At 37.8% G+C, this 23,196-nt stretch overlaps 1 protein-coding gene across 1 annotated transcript in view; it reads right to left on the bottom strand.

Annotated features, from left to right (window-relative positions):
* Pka-C3 (Protein kinase, cAMP-dependent, catalytic subunit 3) overlaps positions 1-23,196 on the bottom strand; it is a 308,108-nt gene that overhangs the window by 180,997 nt on the left and 103,915 nt on the right. Inside the window, exon 4 of the mRNA XM_089104449.1 lies at positions 18,943-19,096. Coding sequence (XP_088960575.1) covers positions 18,943-19,096 — 154 coding nt within the window. The remainder of the gene's footprint in view (positions 1-18,942; positions 19,097-23,196) is intronic.

Raw genomic sequence — 23,196 nt, 5'->3', positions numbered from 1 at the left:
ATTCTCCCTCCGATTGATTTCGACTATTAAATAGGGCAATAACCCTCTCTATTTCCAATCGAATGAACACTTTTTGAAGTTTTTACACAACACTTTCTATAAAAACCTTATATGCCCCCAAGGCATAACTTACTACCTTAGCCCTGAGGGCTATGGGGGGGGGTTGTCATACACAAAGACATCATTTCCAGACCCCTCAATAACGTTCAACAAAATGGCGATATCAAAGTGTTGATCGGAAGTGTTCGCAGAAATGATAGGCGTGGGGGGGGGCATTTGCCCTCCGATCGCTTTTGACTATTAATAAGGGCACTTGCCCTCTCAATTCCCAATTGAATGAGCACTTTTTGAAGTTTCTACGACAGAACTTTCAATAAAAACCTTATATACCCCCAGGGCATAACTTACAACCTTTTCCCTAGGGGCATAATTTCCGCACCTTTCAACTATTTTAAACAAAATAGCTATCTCAGAATGTTGATGGGAAGTGTTTGGGGAAATGATGGGTATGGGGGAGGGGGTGGCATTCGCCCTCCGATTGATTTTGACTATTAATAAGGGCACTAGTCCTCTCAATTTCCAATCGAATGAGCCCTTTTTAAAGTTGCTACGACAACACTTTCTATAAAAACTTCAGGTTATAACTTACAACCCTTGCCCTGAAGGCTGCGGGGGAAGTGTCATCCTAAAACAACATAATTTCCGGATCCTTCAACTATGTTGAACAAAATGACTATCTTAAAATTTTGATTGAATGTGTTTGGGGAAATGATGGGCGTGGAACGGGTGTCAGTTGCCCTCCAATCACTTTCGACTATTAAAAAGGGCACTAGCCCTTTCAATTTTTAATCGAATGAGTCCTTTTCCAGGTTTCTACGACAACTCCTTAGACACTAAGTTCCCTGGTCTAAAAGAAAAAAAGTGACAAAAAATTAAATAAATAATACATTGTGCCCACATCGTTCTTTACTTAGGCAGCGCTATTGCGCTGCCTATGATTCATTGTGGACTTGTGCTATATCCTTCATTCTTGAAGCATTAACAAAAGGCAACGCTTTAGTGTAAAGAGTGGGGGTTTAGATGTCAGCAGCCCCCTCTCAATATATAGGATAAATTAACATAGTTTTAAGTTTTAATCTCACTTTTTACTTTCATTACTCATTAACTTAATAAAAAACTACTCTTCTTTAAATTCAATTTACATTTGTTTTCGTCATTATATTCAGAAACCCCCTAAATACCCGTTCTTTACGCTTAAAGTTTAACTTTTTTGCTGCAATACTTAAAGAATAAAGTTCCATTTAATTGTATTTTCTTTACATAAAAAAGGATTTCTCCAAATACACAAAATATGCGAGAGGATGTCACCGCTATCAAAGGTTTTCTCTTTACGCTTGAGATCGGCTCTTTATCAATGCATGATACGTCCAAAAAGTAATGAGACTAGACCCACTCAGGGTTCCAGTAGGACGCATTTTCAACGTAATACCTTAAACTAGGTATCTTTTTCCCAGACCATACAGCCTTTCTATGATGAACAAATAAAAACTTTTCTACCTGTTTTCACTGTCTATATAAATGGACTTAAACCATTTGAACGTTCATGTGGGTCAAGGAGGTACACTTGTGCCTCTTTAAAGAGGTGACCCACCACAATGTTAAGCGATTTTCGGTCCTAGCGGTCGCAGAGAGACGGCGGTGATCGCATTTTGTAGCTTAAACTCAAACTAAGAAACATGCAAAATTTTACCCCCTCCGACTTTATCTTCATGGGGGAAAGTGAGCCGGGAGTTTCGACCCTCCCACCACAGCTCCCCTTTAATGTTGTCCGATCAGGCTGAAATTTAGAGAATACGCTTTCCTAGGGCCCGGGAGCTTATCCTAAAACTTTCAGCTCAATCCGATCACTCTTTCCTTGTTTTTCAAAAACCAAATATAGCCACTTAATGTTCATCAAGTTTTTTTTATCTGACACGCCTACAGGCCACAGTTGGCAACGGATCCGGGTGAATGAGGACTCGTTCGAAGCTGAATTCGACCTGTTAGGGAGTGGGAGATTTTCAGACCGAAAAAACTATCCCCCAATTTACATTTACGAAAAACCTCGTTTTCCTATATGAGCCCATGTTAATTTTTCCCACCACAGCCCCCCGTTAACGTTGCCCGATAGGGCTGAAATTTAGAGGACTAGCTGTCCTAGGGCCTGGGAGCTTATCCTCAAAATTTCAGCTCAATCCGATCACACCTTCCCTGTTTTCCAAAAACCAAATGTCAAGTTTTTTTTTATCTGACACGCCTACAGGCCACACTTGGCAACGGATCCGGGTGAATGAGGACTCATTCGAAGCGGAATTGGACCTGTTAGGGCCTTTTGATATTTTCAGACCGAAAAAATTATCCCCCGAATTTATATTTACGAAAAACCTTCGTTTTCCTATAAGAGCCCATGTTTATTTATGAAATTCCTAAAAGCATAGTATTTCATTATTAAATTAGATCAAAATAGTCCTCTTAACCTGACAAGACCGACTGCAAACTTCACAAAATTCCAGCTTCTTCCCAGTAGTTTTTTTTTGTCGAAAAACGAAAATCTTACTTTGTATTTGCTTGCGTTAAAAATAGATTGCAGAGACTAAAAATAATTTATCAACAGTCTCTGATAGTACAGTGGTCACTATTCCTGTCTGTTATGTGGAAGAACCGGGTTCGAATCCCCGTCAGAGTAAATTTTTTATATAAAGTAGTGTGTCTTAAATTTAAAGATTAAAAAAGAAATTCAGTTTCTTTTTTTAAATCCAATCTATTAAATCCTTCGGCTCAGCAGGCGTCTCCAGAAGAATATCACAGTCGGCCTTCAGCTTAAAGGTAAGTCTCACTGCTTTAATAACATGCCGTATAGCCGCATGCTCGAAGAAAAGTTGAAAAAAGAAAATCTTAGTGTGCATTTGATTTCAGTATTCAGGAGTTAAAAGCCTTTACACAAGAATCTTCAAAAGCGGGTGGTTTGGGGGGCGGCACCCCCCCAACATTAACTCCTGGCATGATCAGCTAACAGTTAGTCAAGCAATAATAAGTAATAAACTGTACGAAAACGTGCAGAAATTATTTGAAAAAAACTACGTTTTCTAAGGAGTTAAAGAGGCTGAGTCACAAGTTCGAACATTAAAACGTACAGGGATTAGGTGGTACAGTTGGGGGGCTGCTGCCTCCCAAACCCCCCGCTTTTGTAGCCTCTTTTGTTAAGATCTTTATTTTGGGAGTCTGCCGCCCCCCTCAACCCCCGCTTTTTGCCTTGCAAAGAAATGCTTTGCAACACGAACGAAGTCTGCTTGAATTTTTTACCGTAAGAACATCCTATTGCATCTCTTTGATTAGATGCAGTACTGAGCCTGACTTGTCACAAGAGATTTTTCCCTAACCGATAACAAGCTGTAATGTGATGAACTTAACAATTTTGAACAGAAAAAAAACAGGGAACAGAAGAAGGGCTCAGCATAAACAAGCAGTTTAGGTTCAGGTAGTTTCAGGTTCATCTATTTTTCCATCATACGTAATCACACTGAATACATAACTATACCTGGCACTGAGACAAGTTTGTAGTTATAACTGTAACAGATTGAATTGTCATTGCCAAATTCTCAGAAGATTAAAAAAAAATGCAATTGAGACTATTTCATTCATTTTTTTATGACCAAATTTTTGCTACACATTAGACTAGAGAACTATTGCCTAACTAGGCGACAACCGTCGGGGGTTTGGGCAGTGATAGCCCCCCAACTGTACCTCCTAATCCCTGTCCGTTGTAAGATTCAAATTTTTGACTCAGCTCCTTTAACCATTTAGAAAACGTAGTTTTTTTTCAAATAATTTCAGTAAACGCCAGGGCGCCCTCAATGGGTTTCATCGGTGGTGAGATGGGGTTCTTGGTCGGGGGATGGGGAGTGGGGTACGGCTCTTGGTTAAGCATCGCATCACGTGGTAGTCATGCCGCTTCTGACCAATGAGAGAGTAAGAATTGATCGTGATACAAAGTGTTTTGTTTTGATCAATGGATAAAAAGCGAGAGATAGAGCGGATGATACAGCACCCATACGTCATAAAATTCTGTGTTCTCTTGTACAAAACTGCTTTAGAAACTCTTACCTTGAATGAGCAGACCTTCTTGATTGGGTCTTCTAATACTACCCTGGGAGCAAACTTCAGAGTTGCGAGTGGCACGCAAAGGGGTCTCCGAGCCCTAAGAACAGCGAAGTCAAAGATGAAGACAATGTTCATTGTCTTTTTTGGCAACTTTTTTGGTACATAGCGAGTTTGTGTCTAGAGGATAAACCATCAACGTCACTTTCTACAAGGATGTCCTTGCACAACCATGCCGAAACATGGAGAGGAAAAGACAAGAGATTACTTATCAGTGAAATGTCCACAACGACAACCAGGTCACGCCACTTTTTATTTTCTATATGCGCTGCCTGAGCCTCGCAAAGCCCTCATTCATGGTCGGCAGACTTTTTCCGTTCCCTACAGAGAAAACGACCCTGAAAGGCTAATGATTTGATCACAGTGCCGCCTTCCAGAAGGCTGTCACCAATACTTAAATGGCGATTCGCAAGCTGACTTCCAGGGAGCGTACGACAGGGGGCATATGCTTCAATGTATAAGCACTAGCTTTTCCCATAAGACTACCGCTTTCAGGGTAATGAGGGATCTGCCACAATAATAGTTTTATTTCGATAGAATTTTGGTTCTATTCAGGCCAAAATTGTCGTATTGTAGCAGAAAATGGCAGAAATTATGACTCTGCTGCGGCAGAGTCTAATTTGTTACAGGAACTTTTAGTTTCCGTTTGATTTAGGCCTATCTGGATATCCTGCGACGACTGGTTCGATGCAATTATCTCTAAGAAACAAAACAAAATAAATAAAGATTAATCCGTGACTATTCTTTTTGGAAAAATAAAAAATCCTGTTTTTTGTAGGCAAGACCATGAAATTTTCGCTCCGACACAGGTCCAACTTCCTGATACGATTTTCATCAATATCACTCTTTCTCTTTTTTTTCTTTTTTAGGGGGGAGGGGTATGGGAGTTCCCTTTGTGCTATAATTATCCAAAGTTCCTTGTGCTTTTAAATTTTAATGGGTAAATTTAAACTTCATGAATGTTACAAACTTTGTTACATACTGATGTTACTAATGTTACAAACTGATGTTGTGGTTTGTCTTAATTGGCGAATAATGGTAACAAGAATTCATCATTTCCTATAAGGCCCATCGTCAACATGGTCGTGGTCCCCATCTCAACTGATGTTGTGGTTTGTCTTAATTGGCGAATAATGGTAACAAGAATTCGTCATTTCCTATAAGGCCCATCGTCAACATGGTCGTGGCCCCATCTCAACTGATGTTGTGGTTTGTCTTAATTGGCGAATAATGGTAACAAGAATTCGTCATTTCCTATAAGGCCCATCGTCAACATGGTCGTGGTCCCCATCTCAACTGATGTTGTGGTTTGTCTTAATTGGCGAATAATGGTAACAAGAATTCGTCATTTCCTATAAGGCCCATCGTCAACATGACCGTGGTCCCCATCTCAACTGATGGTTGTGGTTTGTCTTAATTGGCGAATAATGGTAACAAGAGTTCGTCATTTCCTATAAGGCCCATCGTCAACATGGTCGTGGTCCCCATCTCAACTGATGTTGTGGTTTGTCTTAATTGGCGAATAATGGTAACAATAATTCGTCATTTCCTATAAGGCCCATCGTCAACATGGTCGTGGTCCCTATCTCCACTGATGTTGTGGTTTGTCTTAATTGGCGAATAATGGTAACAAGAATTCATCATTTCCTATAAGGCCCATCGTCAACATGGTCGTGGTCCCTATCTCAACTGATGTTGTGGTTTGTCTTAATTGGCGAATAATGGTAACAAGAATTCGTCATTTCCTATAAGGCCCATCGTCAACATGGTCGTGGTCCCTATCTCAACTGATGTTGTGGTTTGTCTTAATTGGCGAATAATGGTAACAAGAATTCGTCAGGTTCGAAGGAAAAACAGGAATAAGGCGAAAGTAGAACATCGTTCTATTTTTCTTATCCATTTAGTATTGAAGGAATACTCGATTATAGGCTCGGGATGGCAATTTAATTGGTTGTTGAAGTAGAGATGGACCCAATATTATAGACTCGAGATGGCAATAGATTGTTGAAGGAGAGAAAGATGTTGTATTTTCTAATCGTTTAATCTACTAATAAGGGGACTAATAAAGGCGAAAAGGGCGGCGTTTCTTCTGATCGTTTTATACATGAATTAAGACAAGGCGAACTCCAATCTCCGTAATTTTATATACGTTTCCTGAGGGGTGGAATCCTATTATGACCATTATTAAACTAATTAAGACGGGACTTTAGAGGAACAATGACTCAAACAGCTCTGCTTGCTACTACTATTACTACTACTGCTACTACTTCTAATAACAACTCAGTACAGCACCATGCCACCTGAGGCTAACACAGCTGTGCACTATCCTCCTCCACCCCAGCGTATTGAAAGCTTCACTCTTTACCCCCCGTCGTAGTCGATCCTCATCCTGCCTAAATGACTCCCTGGAAATGAATTTTCTCCAATTGATCGTCAGAAAAAAAGGTTTCCATAACTTTAATGCCTGAAATTTTTTTGACCAAAGGTAATCAGTATAGAGATTTATAATAAGGTAACCAGTAAAGAGATTTAGAGAACAGCTATTTAAAGATTTGATATTCAAAACCCTTTTGAAGTCTCTATCCCCTTTTCAATTTGAATGGATTTTAATGAAAAACAATACAAAATATATTGTATTTAAAGCACATTTTTTTTTTACCAGACAGCTTACTAAATTGATGCCTCTTTCAAAAACAAAATCTAGAATTCAAAGTTTAAAATCCCATATTGAACATTTTGCATCTTTTTTTCATCAGAATCATCCACTTATGTTGCTTTAAAAGAACTGTTAGAGAAGTAAGGTGAAATGTTATTTTGGAAACATCTCCAATGTGAATGGGCTTGATTATAACGATTTATTCTGGTGGCGTCAAATTTGGCAGTTATCATAACGGAAATATTCCGAATAATAAATGCACACAATGGTTCAGTTGAAGCCATAAATACTTACCTTACATGCACTATTATCTATTAATTTTACATCGACAGTCCAAGCCTCTCCTAAAAGAACTTGGCACTCATATACCGAACTCACTAATTACTTAGAGAAACAAACGAAAAACTCTTCAATGTACAAACCTGTCAAAATTTACTTGTAACTTCATGTTAAATACACAAACAAAGCGATTTTTAATTCCAAAACAAATACAAATAAATAGATCGAAACTACCCACAGTTTCTATTTTTCTTGGCACTTTTGCTGATTCATTGGCAATTTTCATTAAGAAAATCCATGACGCATTGGTTGATTTTATCCGAGCCAAAACTAGCAATTGCCTTCCGTATCAACGGTGTTGTCAAGACAGTGCCAACAATACGAGAACTGAAGAGACGGATTGGCGCGAGCCCGTTGTCAACAGTTCCGGCAATCAAAGCCAATAAAAAATGAGTATGGAAATTATCAAGAAAAGATAATTTAGCTTGGTGGATTTCAGTAGCTGAAAATATTGATGATCAATTTCCAATAATTGGCAAGGAATCATTTATTTCAAAAATCAACGTGTTATGACTCAATTTTTCCGCTGATTTTTGGTAACACTGCAATTCTGTCGGTTAAGCTGGAAGTGACTTTGAAAATCCAATATACAGAAATTCTCTCAATGTAATGAGGTAAAGAATTTTTTTTATTATAGTGTTTAGTCCAGAATAAGACATAAACTGCCCCGTTACCTTTTCTTTTTCAGGCAACAGATGGCAGAATTTTCAAATGAAAGACTAGGGTAATCGACGTTTTTTTTCAGAACTGGAACATCTTTTCGCTGTTAAAATATACATAACACTTTCTTGAACAGTTCTTAAATTAAAAAAAAAGTGACCCTGAGAAAATAGTCTATCTTAGTTTCTTTCAAGTGAGTTGTTTTTCATAACCTTTCATACAGTGGACAAGGGTCAGCGTCATCCGTTTCTGAAATACGTTCTCTAATATACTTAGCTGAACTGTGTGAACTACTTTTATTTATGGGTCAATTCTAATAAATTTGATATCCAGGGAACTGACCCTGACATTCTAGTGAATGAAGAGGCATTGTCGCAAACGTTGGAAGTTGGAACCATTCACCATCGTATGTATTTTACAGATGTAAGTACGAGCGCTCAGGAAATGATGGTCAATCCACATTAATATCAAACAAATCTAAAAGATTTTAATGTAGGGAATAAAATCAAAACTTTAGTCATTAATCATTTTTTTAAAAGAATTTCTTAAGGTCTAATTCACACTTATTATGATTTCATTTCGTCAATCGCATTTGCATCGTTAATTTCTTTTCTCATAAATTGAGACGATTTTATAAATTAGACATAATAGTATTAGTTCAGAGGCATTAGTTTTAGAGGTATTAATTTTAGAGGTATTAGAGGTATTAGTTTTTTAGACAAAAGACGATAAAAAAACAAATTTGAATTTTTAGAATAAAGTTGAAAGATAATTTGGGATAAGTTTCATCTTCTTTATCTTTATAACATATTTTTGAGAATTTGTTTCAATTTTTGGTGTAGAAAAATGTGTGCGCACATGAAAAAAACATAAATAAGCAACATAATTTACCATAGAAACTTTCCACATTTCATTGGGGGTATGTTTTCTGCATATATCGCAGTGCAAGAAATCCCTGTATGCATTCCTGAAGAATCAATTACGAATAAATTGGTTTCCCTAGACATCTAACTTAACCAAAAATTTGACTAATATTTTTTCCCATTCTCTTCATTTCTTTTATATAAATCTGACCTCTGCCAAATCAAACATTTAGATGACATTTTTTTCGAGGTGAGTGAGGCAAATTTGTTAAACCAGCCAAAAACGTGAGAATCGTACAAAATTTACAAGAAATCATGGATATAATCGTGAAGATCATGACATTCTATGGGGCGGGGCAAGCGAATTGGTAACTGATAAACACCATCCCATTAGAGTACTGGTTACTGATACAAACCGTTTGTTGCGAAGGGTTATAAGTTCATAAGTTTATTATTCCACATTCACAAACAAACAAATAAATTAAACAATACCTTCGCGCTGGAGAAAACCTATTAGGGTTTGCGGTCGCACGTAAAAGTCCACGTAACTACTTACCTATTAACTCAACTATTTACTTAAACCTCAACTTTTCAATTAAAACTATTATAAATAAATCAAAAATAAATAAACTATAGCCTATATATATGAATAATACAGATAAATAAATAAATAACTGAATCAAAAATAATAATGGATAAATAAGAATATAAAAGAAAAATAATAATAACAAATCCAGTCTCCATCACTCTTCAATACCCAACTCCCCCTCCCCCACCCTACCCTCCCAACCCCACCTTATCACCTGCCCACCCTTACCTTCTCAGCCTACCCTTACCTCTTCAGCTCCTCTTCTTCCCCTACCCACACCACCAGCCATAATAAAATTCAACAAAGCCCCATGGATATAAGCCCCAGGATGTGCAACTAACCGGGGAATACCCAACATTTTCTTCGTAGAAATAATTGGCCAGAGTGAGCGATTTATTACACTGTCGCGGACTCGAGCTTTCGTCAGTATTAGCTCCCCTCATCTACTTTACACTGAGGGTCTTAAACCTATAGATATGATGAAGGGGAAAGTCAATCTGCTTGTGCATAGTTATTGCTTCAAAGTCTTGATTAACATATGTATAATCAGCAGACCCAGTGTCCTTAATTCCTGGACCATGATGGCATGTCAGCGCTCTGACATCTGACCATGTATTTAGGGCCAAGTACAAGGCCCTACCCAGAGGCGGGGGGGGGGGGTTAGGAGGGTTTGAACCCTCCCCTGCCGAAATGTTTTTGACTCGTAAAAACGTAATAAAAATGGATATAAACAAATTTTGTACGTGTTTTTAGTTGTTTTTGTGTAACACCCCTCCCCCCCCCCCCGAAAAAAATCTGAGTAAAACCTCCTCCGAAAAAAAAATCCTGGGTACGGCCTTGGTCAAGTATGAACAAGAGTTCTTGCAATACATTCTCTGCCTTAAAATTTTAATACGCCAAGAAAATAAACTATATAAAAATCAGCCATTCAGATATAGCAAAGACATGCAAGCTCATCTACATTACAATACCTCACAGGTCATCTTTTTTTTTAGAGTGGCTACAGCAACTACTTTATTTATTAGTATTGGCACAAAGAAAACGATTATCAAATTTAAACATACATCAAGCACTAGAGTTACATACTTGAAGAAAGCACGAATACCTATAATTAAATGATTAAGTCATGACAAAGTGCATTACATCAAAGATAATACAAATTAACAGAGAAGTTGAAAGCTAAGAAACAACTTCAGTAAATTGGCAGATATTTACATGGCATATGCAACGCCTCTTGTATTATAAAGTAAGCTAAATTCATTTTTGCTATGTTAGAGAATGTAAGGATTTACATACTGCACTACCATAATATTAAATAAGACATTCAAAGGGCTAATATATAATATGTTATCTAATCTTATTCTGATAGACAATATTTTTAGCGTTATTTAAGCCTGTGGGTATTCACTAATAGGCTTGGTTGAAAATTTATAGTAGATATGAAGAAGCAATAGTAGTAAAGCTAGTCATACATTTAATCGGTTATGATCACAGGTTCAACCCTTATGAGAGTATTAGAGAATTTTTACGGGGATGGGGAGAGGGTAAAAAAAAGACATCTTCGGGCCATTATTTCTCAGTTTCAGAAGGGTCCTTCGGACCACTTTAAGAAGGACCCCATTTGAGCGCAGGTAGGGTTATAATGACAATCATAATACTGATATTCATTTTGATACATCGAATATCGATTGAGCAATATCGATACCTGCTAATATCGATTATTTCAGCCAAATTAAGTGTAAAATATTTGAAAACATATGAGAAAAGAAGACCCATATTATTAGGTTTGGAACTTTGTTCCGTGGGTGATTCACACTAACACGATCACCAAATTCCATTATCTCTTTGGAATGGGATAATGAGCTGCCATCAAATGATCATTCATAGCATCAAACACTTTAATTTTCAAATTTCTTTCTACTAATATGTCATACCAGATTTAGAATTGCAGAATGAACTAACACAAAATTAATCGCTCACATTTCGTTCAATGTATCCTCAATATGTTGCAAATTACTGAGCACTCGTGTGGTATAATTTCTAAGAGGTCAATCTGACAAAGTCCATTAGAAACAATGGAAGAAAAATTCAGAAAGAAGATTTATCACTAGTTTTAATTTAATGCCCCAACCATCTAGAGAAAACGGTTCCTACAATGGCATATGTGCTTCACCTAGGAGACTGTTATTCAAGTGCATTTGAGAATGGATTTAGTCAAATTAGCTTCCAAAAAATGTTGTTTTTTTGTTAAAGCAAAAAATTTGTTCCCAATGCTGAGATTAACCCTTGTTTTTGGGAATAACTATCTTTGTCTATATAACTCAAATCAATAAATTACTTTGGTGTTAAAAACAAAACATAAAAAGGGTTAGACCACCGTATATAAGTATGATAATATGATACAGTATGATTATTCCCTATCTCGACCATTATACAAAGCAGGACCGAGATGCAAGTGTTCCTGTCAGTAGCGGATCCAGGGAGGGGGGCGGGGTGGGGGGGGGGGGGGGCGATCGCCCCCCCCCTTGCTTGGGCAAAAAGTTTTATCATTAGATTTTCTGTGACTTGATTGCGATATCACCGCTTGGATCAACGCATCTTTGAAAAGGATCGGACGACACTTGGTCTGTCTGCCTTAAGCCTTTAGGAAATTGTCTAGAGTGTTTGGTGTCACCCGAACTTACAAGGCATTTTGAAGCTTGTCATCTCGTAAATCGTTGAAGCTTCAAAAAGTGTGCGTGTCAGAACCTATTTCTTATTCAAAAACTAAGCAACAATTTTGAAATGACTCCAATAATACATACGCCTTAGGGTTAGTCACGACTCTAGAAGGGTTGGAAAAGTATACAATTTTTGGATAATATTAACCAGTTATGATGTCGAAGAGAAAGCAGACAACTCTCGACAACGTCTTTTGTTCGGAAGCTAAAGCTAGCCGAGTGGATGCTATAACTGAATATAGAAATAATGAGAGTTACAGTGTTAGTAGTGATTCCAGGGCTTTGACTAATAGTGAGATAGTGCATGATTCGTTAGCAACAATCGAAGAGTGTAGCCCCAAGCCTAACACAAACATCGAAAATATAAGTACTTTCTACGAAAATGATATCGGAAGCTATATCGATAGACTTGAAAAACTGGATGATCGTACGTGATATCAATTGCTTCAGAACCCGTGGATTCCGATGTCTAACTACAGCTTTCTCTATTCAGTTCACAAGAAGCGAGACAGGGACGAAAAGAGATTTTTCGATCTTACTCGCTTGGAAAAATTTCATTGGCTAGTACTTTCGAATAAGAAGAAGAGCTTATATCTGTAAATGTTATATTTTGTTTAACGTTCGAGCATGTGGAGGTTCACCCAATTACAGAAGTTGGTCAAGAAGCCCATCGTGACTTTTCCAAAGCTAACTGGAAAAGACGGTGACTCGGTGTCTTATGAAAATAATCAGTATCACCGCGATTCAGTTGACGCAGGCAAACATTTTCTTTTAAAATATGACAACCCTGAAACCAACATTTAAGCCTTGTAAACGAACAACGCAGCCAACAAGTGCAGGAAAATAGAGCGAGATTGAAGCCAATTGTAGAATCAATTGTTTTCTTGGGTCGACAGAACATTGCTCTTCGTGGCCAAAGAGATGATGAAGAATTATTGGCAGAAAAGGACCCATTGAAAAACGAAGAGAACTATCGAGAACTTTAAAAGTGCCGTGCAAATAGTGGCAACATCACTTTAAAACAACATTCGGAAAGATCTGGTGTAAATGCTATTTGTACCAGCAAAACAAAAAAGAATGAATTAATTGAACGTTTTGCCAAAGAGGTCCTTAAAGAAATTCTTGCACAAATCCATTATGCTAAATTTTATTATGCGACTTTTAATGAAACAACAGATATATCACACAAATCACAGCTAATTATTACCCTTTGCTACAATTACAATTGCACAAGACGTGAAGATTTCGTTGGTTTTTTAGACCTACACGAAACATGTTACTCGGACAGCATTAGAAACTTCGAACCGACCATTAAAGGGGAAACGCTTGGAAATTATTGTGTTGGATTTTCTTCGATCTCTTGGGCTAGACTTGGAAAATTGTGTGGGCATAGGCACTGATGGATGTGCTATGATGGTTTCAGAACATTGTGGAGCTGTAAAAGAGTTCAAAAGGTAGCAAAGAATGCCCTGCGTTGCCCATGTGTCAACCATGCTCTAAATCTTTCCATTTCCAAAACTTCTTCTATCCAGAGTGTTAGAAACTCCATCGGAGTAATAAAAAAAGTAGCTGCTTTTTTTTGGTGCTTCTGCAACGTACAATTATTTTTTAAGCAGACTAATGAAAGCACAGCTATGTGGTATACGTGAAACGTGCTGGATAGAAAGGCATGATTCCATGATACAGTTTGAGTTAGAACTCTCTAAGATAGTGGAAGTTCTCGAGATCATCCGTGGCTGGGCAGAATGCACAACTGGAGCAAAAGCAAAATCCTTATTGACTGCTGTCACATCCTCCGACCTGATAGTAACCATTTACTCTCTTAGTAATACATCTGGACTAATTTTTCCACTCAGTTAGCTATTTAAGAAAATGAGCTTATACCTCACGTCTGCAGCAATTTATTTTAAGGAACTTCTCGCCCAGCTCATAGTCAAGCGACAGGAAAGTGAAAACGAGTTTAAAAACACATTTGACAAGGTAATTAAAGTAGCAACTGAGATAGGTTTAGAGATAACAGTCGCAATGATAGCAAAAAGTAAACGAATTGGGTTAATGTGCCATTCAATTCACATGAGGAATATCATAGACTGTCAGTTTTTATTCCCCTGTTGGACACAATCATTTCAGACTTAGAGAGCTGTTTTCCTGTAGAAATGCTGGACACTTTCAAACTCAGTGTGTTCATGCCAATAAATTGTATAGAAATGAACAAACAACAATTCGCTAATACGATTCATGACTTGTCACCGCGATACCGGTCAGTAATCGGTTTCCCCTCCCAATCGGTTTGTGAATCTGCCCTAGCCAGAGAAGCGACAATATGGAAAACTCGGTGGCTTCGTCTGAGAGAAAGAAAGGCAGGCACAGGTAGAATACCTGAAACACTAGGGGAAACTTTACAGAAACAGAACTGCAATGCTGATATTTTCCCGAATATTTCAGCGCTCTTGCAGATTCTCATGACCCTACCTGTCAGTGTTGCATCCGTTGAACGAAGTTTTTCTACGTTGAGAACACCGAAAACGTGGCTAAGAAATAAACTGACGGAGGAAAGACTCACTGGACTTGCCCTTCTTCATGTTCACCGTGATACTGTCATTAGTATAGAAAGTTTTATTGATAGATTTGCTAATAGTGGAAATAGGAGGCGAAATTTTGTTATATGATATTGATAGTGTTTATATAAATGTAGTTTTGTGGATGATTTTACAGAACCGACAGCTAAATGACGAATAGAAGCAGAGGCATTCAAATTTCAACATCAGTAAGGTACGTTAGGCTTAATTTCGAATGAGAATTTTTCGCAACGAGTCGCCCCCCCCTTCCTAAAATCCTGGATCCGCTACTGGCTCAAGTGAACATTTAAACAAGGATAATCATGGTTGCAGCGGTAGCTGCAACCTAGTAAAGAGCGAACAACAGCCTATAGTAACCAAAAGTTAAAAATCGCGTTTAGAAAAAAACTGCCTAGTGAAAAAAATTGCCATCTGACACTGATTCAGGAATGATAACTTTTATTTCCGTTCGTATTAAAATAAAAGTTTATTGCGAAAAGAAATGTATGGTAATTTTGAATAAAAGCCTGAATCACCTCGAAAATGGTGTCAGATCAAAATGAAAAGTGTACCGTTGGGATCAACATAGTTGAAAACCATGTTCAGGGAAATTACAGTCCCCAACCTTGAACAACAAGAAAAATCACTTTTTTGCATGGGTAATAGCATAGGGGATCTGTCCCCTATGATAGAAAAATCACTTTTTTGCATAGGTAATAGCATAGGGGATCATAGGGGATCTGTCTCCCGTTTTTTTTTTGTTTTTTTTTTATTCTTTTTTACCAGGGCTAGCAGTTTACCAGAAAATCATAGAGATACTTAATAGTTCATTCAAAATCTGTTTCTCACATCTAGGTGCTTTTCATAAATTCTGCCATCTGAATGTGCCATATGGCACAAAAATGGCACATTATGTGTCATTTCTCAAGGGGGTGGGGCTATCGGCTACAAAAGACAGATGTTTAGTAGCTCACATAAAATCTATTTCTCATATCTACGTTTTCTTTATAAATTCCACCACCTGCAAGTGCTAAATGGCACTAAAAATGGCAATATTGACGCCATGCCTCAAGTGGAAAAGCTAAGGCCTAGTGGGCTGCCAGAACTTCTTAGAGAGATGTTTAATGGATGATTTGAAAGCTATTGCTCATATATACGTGCTTTTAATCAGTTTTGTCATCCGTAAGCGCCAAATAGGACAAAAAACGACACTTTTGGTGCCATGTCTCATATAGAAAAGCTGGAGCTAGTGGGCTACCAGACGAAATCATCATTGTAATAATTATGGTCCAAAACCTGTAACTGGAGGTCTGTAAGAAACCTCTCGTATGTTCTTCCTCCAAGTCCCCTTAATAAGCTACGCAATTAAGGCACGAGTACTAATATATCAAATCACATTATTAGAGGCGTGGTTGTGTTGGTAAAGCGTTCGACTTCGAAGCAGATTATCTTGCGTTCGATTCCTGCTTGGGTGTTTGTTTTTTTTTAAATATGGTTTTCTCCCTTCTATACGATCGTTTTCAGATAATTTCAAATCATTTTCACACAAACCGGGGTCTGGAATAAAACTGAGGTCTGGGAGGGGAAGTAACCCCCTCTGTCCAATAGCAAATTACGCCCCTGACCCCAACCCCTTGCCATTAAGTGGTTGGAGAAGTGGAGGCATGTGGTTCTGGAACTACTCTAAGTTGTATATTAAAAGAAGGATTACTTATTGTTATACTTACTTTTTCAAATTATTTACTTGACATTTCTACCGTAATATTCTCTCCGTAAGTAAGATTGTGCATCCAAAGAGGAAGACAGACAAATGAAAACAGTTCTGTAGGAGAATTCAGGTAATTCTTCCCAAAATTTTTGAAATGAAAACAAACTTAGTTTGTAATACCATTTATCGTATAGTCCAGTAAAAGTACGGTGGACGAAGGGCGTGAAAACCTCACTGAAGTTTGGGATTCCGATGGTTTGGAGGGAGCCGATAGACCATGCATCAGATTGTTATTTCTGCGCCATCAATACCAATGGCATCAACCGGAGGAATCGACACGCACTCCAGTACCCCGACCTTCCATCTGCCTGCCGTCCAGTTGTTCACTGCAAAGAAATTCCTGTACCAGTGTTCACAGAACTTCCCAACAACGGCGACGAGGTCACTAGTGCAGACGAGGAAGGATATAAAGAAGAGGAGTATAAAGCAAAAGATGATCGGCAGCCCTTTTCATAATGTGAGCTTAATGATCTGGTTTGGGATCTCAGCTTGTCGAAAACTTCCTCCGAGCTTTTTGCCTCCAGACTCAAAGAAAAAAATCTACCTGGTGAGGACGTGCGTATCGCTTTTTTTCGTAGAAGGCATGAGGACTACATGGGCTACTTCTTCCAAGAGGAAGACCTCGTGTACTGACGAGATGTCGCTAGTTTTCTTGGTAAACTTGGTGCTCCTAAATGCGATACGAGAGATTAGCGACTCTTCACTGACAGCAACAAGCGCTCTTTGAAGTGTGTTCTCCTCCACAACGGGAACCAGTTCGCCTAAATTCCTCTTGCGTATTCCACAACTCTCAAAGAGAAATATGAAGCAGTGAAGTATGTGCTCGACAAAATCCAATATGAGCAGCACCAACGGATCATCTGCGTTAACCTCAAAATAGTGAACTTTCTACTTGGTCAGTAGTCCGGGTTTACAAAGTACCCATGCTTCATATGTATGTGGGACAGTCGAGACAAAGCCCAGCACTATATAAAGAAAGAGTAACCGGTGCGAGAGCAGTTAGTACCTGGGGCAAGAAACATCATAAACAAACCCCTTGTTGACCGGGAGAAGATATTGATCCCACCGCTGCACATAAAGCTTGGATTAATGAAACAGCTCACACGCGCTCTGGACAAGGATGGAAGGTGTTTCAAATACGTGTACCAAGCCTTTCCTCGACTGACCATTGACAAGCTGAAGGCCGGCATTTTCGATGGCCCATAGATAAAGCAGCTCATAAAGGATACAGAGTTTCAAAACCCCATGAACACGCTAGAGTGTGTGGCGTAGAAATCGTTTGTGCAGGTGGTGAACAACTTCATGGGGAATACGAAAGCAGCAAATCACATAATACTCGTCAGCAGCATGATAGAAGCCATCCAAAAACTCGGGTGTTTGATTAGTACAAAGATGCACCTCCTGTTCTCACATATTGAGAGGTTCCCTGAACACCTTGGGGCGATGAGCGACGAGCAGGGAGAAAGGTTCCATCAGGACATACATCAAATGGAGGAGAGGTACCAGGGAAGGTGGGATGCAGTCATGATGGAGGATTACTGCTGGTCACTGAAAAAAAGGCGATTTATGCCCTGAACTCTAAAATTTTTTGTCACGAAACGGTCATTCTTTTGCTGATATTTTGAGTTTTGCTTATCAAATATGATGGAGTAAATAAAAAATGAGTTTGGATACGTTGACTGTTATTTCTTGAGGAAAACAGAAAAAATCGTCAGGGGTTTCTCAGCTGATGATCTGCAGAAATTTTTTTTTTTTTTTAAATAGATTTTATTTCAATCGTAGCAACTGTATTTTATTTCAATTGTTCAACTGTAGCAAACAATCCTGACCTGATTAAGCAAAACCAAATAAAATAATGCAAATAAATCAACTGGTGAAGTTTCCCTATGTTTGTAGGATTACAGAAAACTAGCGCTTTGCGGAAAACACAAAAGCGAAGTATAAAAACAAGAATATTGATATATACATACATATATATATATATATATATATATATATATATATATATATATATATATATATATATATATATATATATATATATATATATATATATATATATATATATATATATATATATATATATATATATATATATATATATATATATATATATATATATATATATATATATATATATATATATATATATATATATATATATATATATATTACTATCTACTGTGAGATTCCCTTGACAGAAAAATTGCCAGAGTCACTATTCCTCTTTGTTTAAATAATTTATGCTGTTATAAATAACCTTATAAGCAGGGCCGTATCCAGGATTTTTTTTCGGGGGGGGGGGTATAAAAGAATTTCTTTTGGGAGGAGGGGGGGTTTACCAAAAAAATGGTTTATATTCATTTTTGTTGCCGTTTTACGGGTCGGACAAACATTTCGGGGGAGGTTCAAACTCCTAACCTCCCACCTTGGATACGGCCCTGCTTATACGCACCAATGATTTTTCGCGTCGGTGTATTTAACAGTTTGAAAGCATAACTCCAGTGAGTTACTGTCAGAATTATATTCCAACTTTCATTCCCAAGCGATGTCAAGCCAGTTGTACAGAGAAAATCAAAATTTTGCACTAACCTGTCAGTAAGTTTTTTGGCAAAACCAAAATCTGTTATTTTTAGGTGCCCATCTCTATCAAGTAGTAGGTTTTCAGGTTTGAGATCTCGATAAACAATATTCTGCGAGTGTAAATAATCCAAAGCGCACACAATTTCTGCTCCATAAAAATTTCCTGAAAATAAACGACAATTTAAATTAAATCGCAAAATTCTCAATACTGAAGATTTATATCTGCGTGTAGGTGGATAAATAGGTTTACATGAAAATCAAATAATATACGGAAAACAAACAAAAACTTTTCAACGTTACTCAAAAAATAGTTGGATTCAACGAAGAAACTACTGTTAAAAAGTTAAGTCTAACTATCATAAACATAGAGGACCGCCAATTTCCGATCTTGTCGGGATGGAAAGGCAAGAGTCTTCTTCAATAAAATAGTCATAGACTGCAGTAGAAGATGCGTGACTGACTCTGATATTTCTAACATCAACAAGATATATAGCCCGTCGTTGTAGATTAAGTGATAATTTGGAGCGTTATCTTTTTTGTGTCTTGCAAAAAATATGGCAAAAAGTTCTCTCTCTCTCTCTTTCCCTCTCTCTATCTCTCCCCAATGCCTTGAATAGGATCTAGAACTGTGATTCCCAGCGTTGGGTGCAGGCCATACCGATTGCTACACCATGGGGTGTAGCAATCTTCGGGTGGATCGAGGGCAGGACGTGCACCATTGGGCTGACTGTACTTTAAAGCCCTGCAGTAACTGAGGTCAAAAAGTAGATTGCAATCTGGATCAGCTGAATTTATCAGATCGAGGTTTTGAATATCCCGCTTGACTTCGGGCACAGCGTAGTTGACATGGTCAAGGACGGTACGTGTTCCATCAGGAAAGTCGGGGACTTCTCTTCCATTACCATAAAGACTTCAAAACTTGGCAAGGGCTTTCGCTAGTTCTTCACTCATTACCTGAGAATCATGGATGGTAATCTATTCAGTCTGAAGATATTTCCATACTTCGACAATGTTATCGTCTCCTTGATAACCCTCCGCCCATTCTTTGCTGAAGTTGTTTGGAGTTTGCTAGCTAAATTCTTCTTATTCTAGAGTCGGGATTTGCCGATCACACAACGGTATAAATAGGGGCTTTCAAGAATCGAACTCAATCTTTTTCGCTTTTATACAGAAGCCAATGTTTTGTTCTCTCTGCTTCTGTCGGTTAGCCTTTGTTATATCCAATGCTGAACCACGATTTATCTTTGTTTGGAATCAGTATCTACTTAGATAGTATATGTTTTTCGACTAAATATTACATGATATACTGAAATGCCTTCACAACCTTGTTGTATCATCTTTAAGGAAGGGTTTTTTGACAGTTAAACGTAGCCAAACTCATTCAAAAATATGCACGGGATATATTATTGGTGCTACATTTGTGCATAATTCTCTTGTTATTAACAAATGTAACTACAGTATGACATGGTCACTATCAATCGACCTTTAGTAGTGTTGCAAATTGACAAGCCCTCAGTTCTCTAGACAACAGAGTAGAAACCATTATAGATGTCAACTTTCTCCATTTAAGACTACAAAATCTTTTCTTCCAAAAACAAAAATAAAATATAGGTGCAACTAAACTACTTGAGAGATCATAAATGAAATAAATTAATTTGGCCTTTCGAACAAATTAGTGAGTTCTAATGCCCTTTTTATGAATTGAAAGTGATTGAATAGAAACAAAGCCACTCCTTCCTAATTTGTCTCAGAGTCCCGTGGAGAAACTGATTTGAGATCGAAAATGAAACTTATCCTTCCAGTAAAAAAAAAATAAATAAAAAAAATGTAATGTACAAAACTATATTTCTGAAGGCAAACTCCCTGAAATATCTTAAACGAACAAAATCAAATTTATAAACGTAAGTTTTTCAAATGATAGTAAAGAGCAACATCAAAACTCATACGAATAGAGATTATCCTGTTTATGAGGGCTAAATCCCCCTCATACTTCTATTTGTTACCCTGAAGTTTTACTTTCCCCAAACTCAATGCTACAGAAAAGAATGCCCTAACGCAAAACCAACGTGATAAAATACATTTCTGGCTCCGGAATCGCAACGGCTTATTTATTCGCATTTACTTTGAATAATAAGATTCTCATTTCAACCATTTATAAAACAATCGGTAAAACTTTAAGTTTAATGTCGATCTTTGATTTCACCTGGAAAACACGTTTTTTTAATGAACTCAAACATAAAATCATGTGTCTGTTTATACACTGAATAAACCATTAGACCATAAAAAATCTCAAAGGCGCGTTCCGAGGTCCCAAGCATAGCAAAGGGTCATTAGCGAGATCTAAAGTGCCGAGCCCCGGTGAAGCAAAGTAAGGTCTGAGGTCAAACCTCATCTGCTGAGTTGGCGAGTGAAAGAAACGGAGGTATGCAACAAAACCCATTTATGGGCTCTTTGCTAGTTCAAGCCTGGCATAGACGTGATTGTTTTTGGACGAAATCAAGTTTCAGTTGCCTTGGTGTTGAACAGTACGAACTCAATCCCTGTACAGAAATATGCATGATTCCATCTAAAATGTTGCCCCTTATTTCTTATGGGATTTATATTTTCCTGGCCAACTCGTATCGACCGGATAATCGTAAAAAGTGTGAGGCTGTCAAATCGATAGCAAAATCTGTTATCTAGTGCCCTCCTAAACGATGAAACGAAGCACAGGGAACCCAACTGCGCTTTGCAACCTTGGGTGTCCCCATGGTCCCGCCTGGTATTGAATCAAAATGGTTCAAAAGCTTAAAAATATACCCCTGGAGACAGAACGATGTGTGTTCCCCCAGGGTAAGGGCACAGACATATTCAAATACCCTTTCTCAAACAGAGGTTTTATATATGCATTTTAGTACAGAGCTACCTGTGACAGAAGCAAATTATGTGCATTGTACAGAGGCAAGGCAGGAGGTATATGAAGCCTGAGATTAAAGGCATAGGGATCAACGTTGAGTTGTACGATCCTCAACATGCGTAATTGAGTCGTAATCTCTAGAATTTGAAACCTTGAAGAGCGACAAACGTTATCTTGCGCAATGGTTTCATTTTTGCTTTAACACTACGTCACGTCCAGCGTTGCCAACACGGTTCAATTGTACCGTTTTTGGTACAATTTAGAGGTCCTTGTACCAGTGTTGCCACTCGACCGATACCAAAAAGCGGTGCAGGTGGATGAAAAAAGCGATGTTTTTACGGTACCCTCTCTACCGTAACACGGTATAATTTATGGTATATTTTGATACCCGTAATACAAATACGTCGTCACTAGCTTCAACAAAAAACTTACTTTTTAAAAGCAATTAATTCCTTGCTAAGGAAACTAGCAAATGGATACTATTCTTTATTATTGTTTTAAGTGGTAGATTTTTCCATGGACTTTGAACAACAAAGGTAAAATAAAAATGAAAAGAGACATCCCCCAGATACCCACCCCATATAAAAAAGGGAAAAATAGTCCCCAATGACAAATTCATATCTTTTTCCCACTTTCTGGCACTCTCACCCGTTCTTCATCACTAATAGCTCGTCCAGACCACCCGTTCTCTGGAAAATTGGAAACAGAATAATCTACTCTTTTCTGTTTTAAACTAGATTAAATTTTTATTTATCAATATTTGTTTCATTTTCGGCGCTTTCTCCAGAAATACTGTGTATACTGTCGTTTTTTACCCGTTTTTCTATTTTTTGATCCTCTGATAAACCAGCCATGAAAACGAAAAAAATAGACAAATGTGCCAGTCTCTGCACTTCCAGTCTTCCACCACAATTTTTTTTTTTTTAAGAAAGTAGACGGTTTGACGCACTCCAAAAAAAAAAAAAAAAGAATGCTAGATTAAAACGTTTTTACTGGCTCAGCAATTATGCAAAACGACATTCTCGAACCAGATGCTCATTCTTTTCCTTTTTTAATTTTAGACGCTTTGCGCTACAGAAGCAGTTTTTACACAACTTGCTTCCTTAAAATATATTTCAAAAAATTAGTGTAAAGAATAATACAATTTGTAGTGATGCTTTTCTACAATTTTCAACTTTTCGAGAGAGTATATTATTTATTTGCTTAAAAAAAACCTCAGCATGAGTAGTAAGCTATCTAGTACTTTCACAAGTGATTGCGTAATATGACTTACCAGGGTCTGCCATCTATTATTAGGAACGGTACATGCCTTACCAGAGGGGTTTCTAAAGTAACACCCATTTTTTTGGGGTCAATCGGAGAGAGAG

Source organism: Artemia sp. Qi Xiang Cuo, chromosome 18, assembly GCF_049724085.1.
Source record: "Artemia sp. Qi Xiang Cuo chromosome 18, ASM4972408v1, whole genome shotgun sequence".
NCBI lineage: Eukaryota > Metazoa > Arthropoda > Branchiopoda > Anostraca > Artemiidae > Artemia > Artemia sp. Qi Xiang Cuo.
This window is presented reverse-complemented; position numbering and strand designations above follow the sequence as displayed.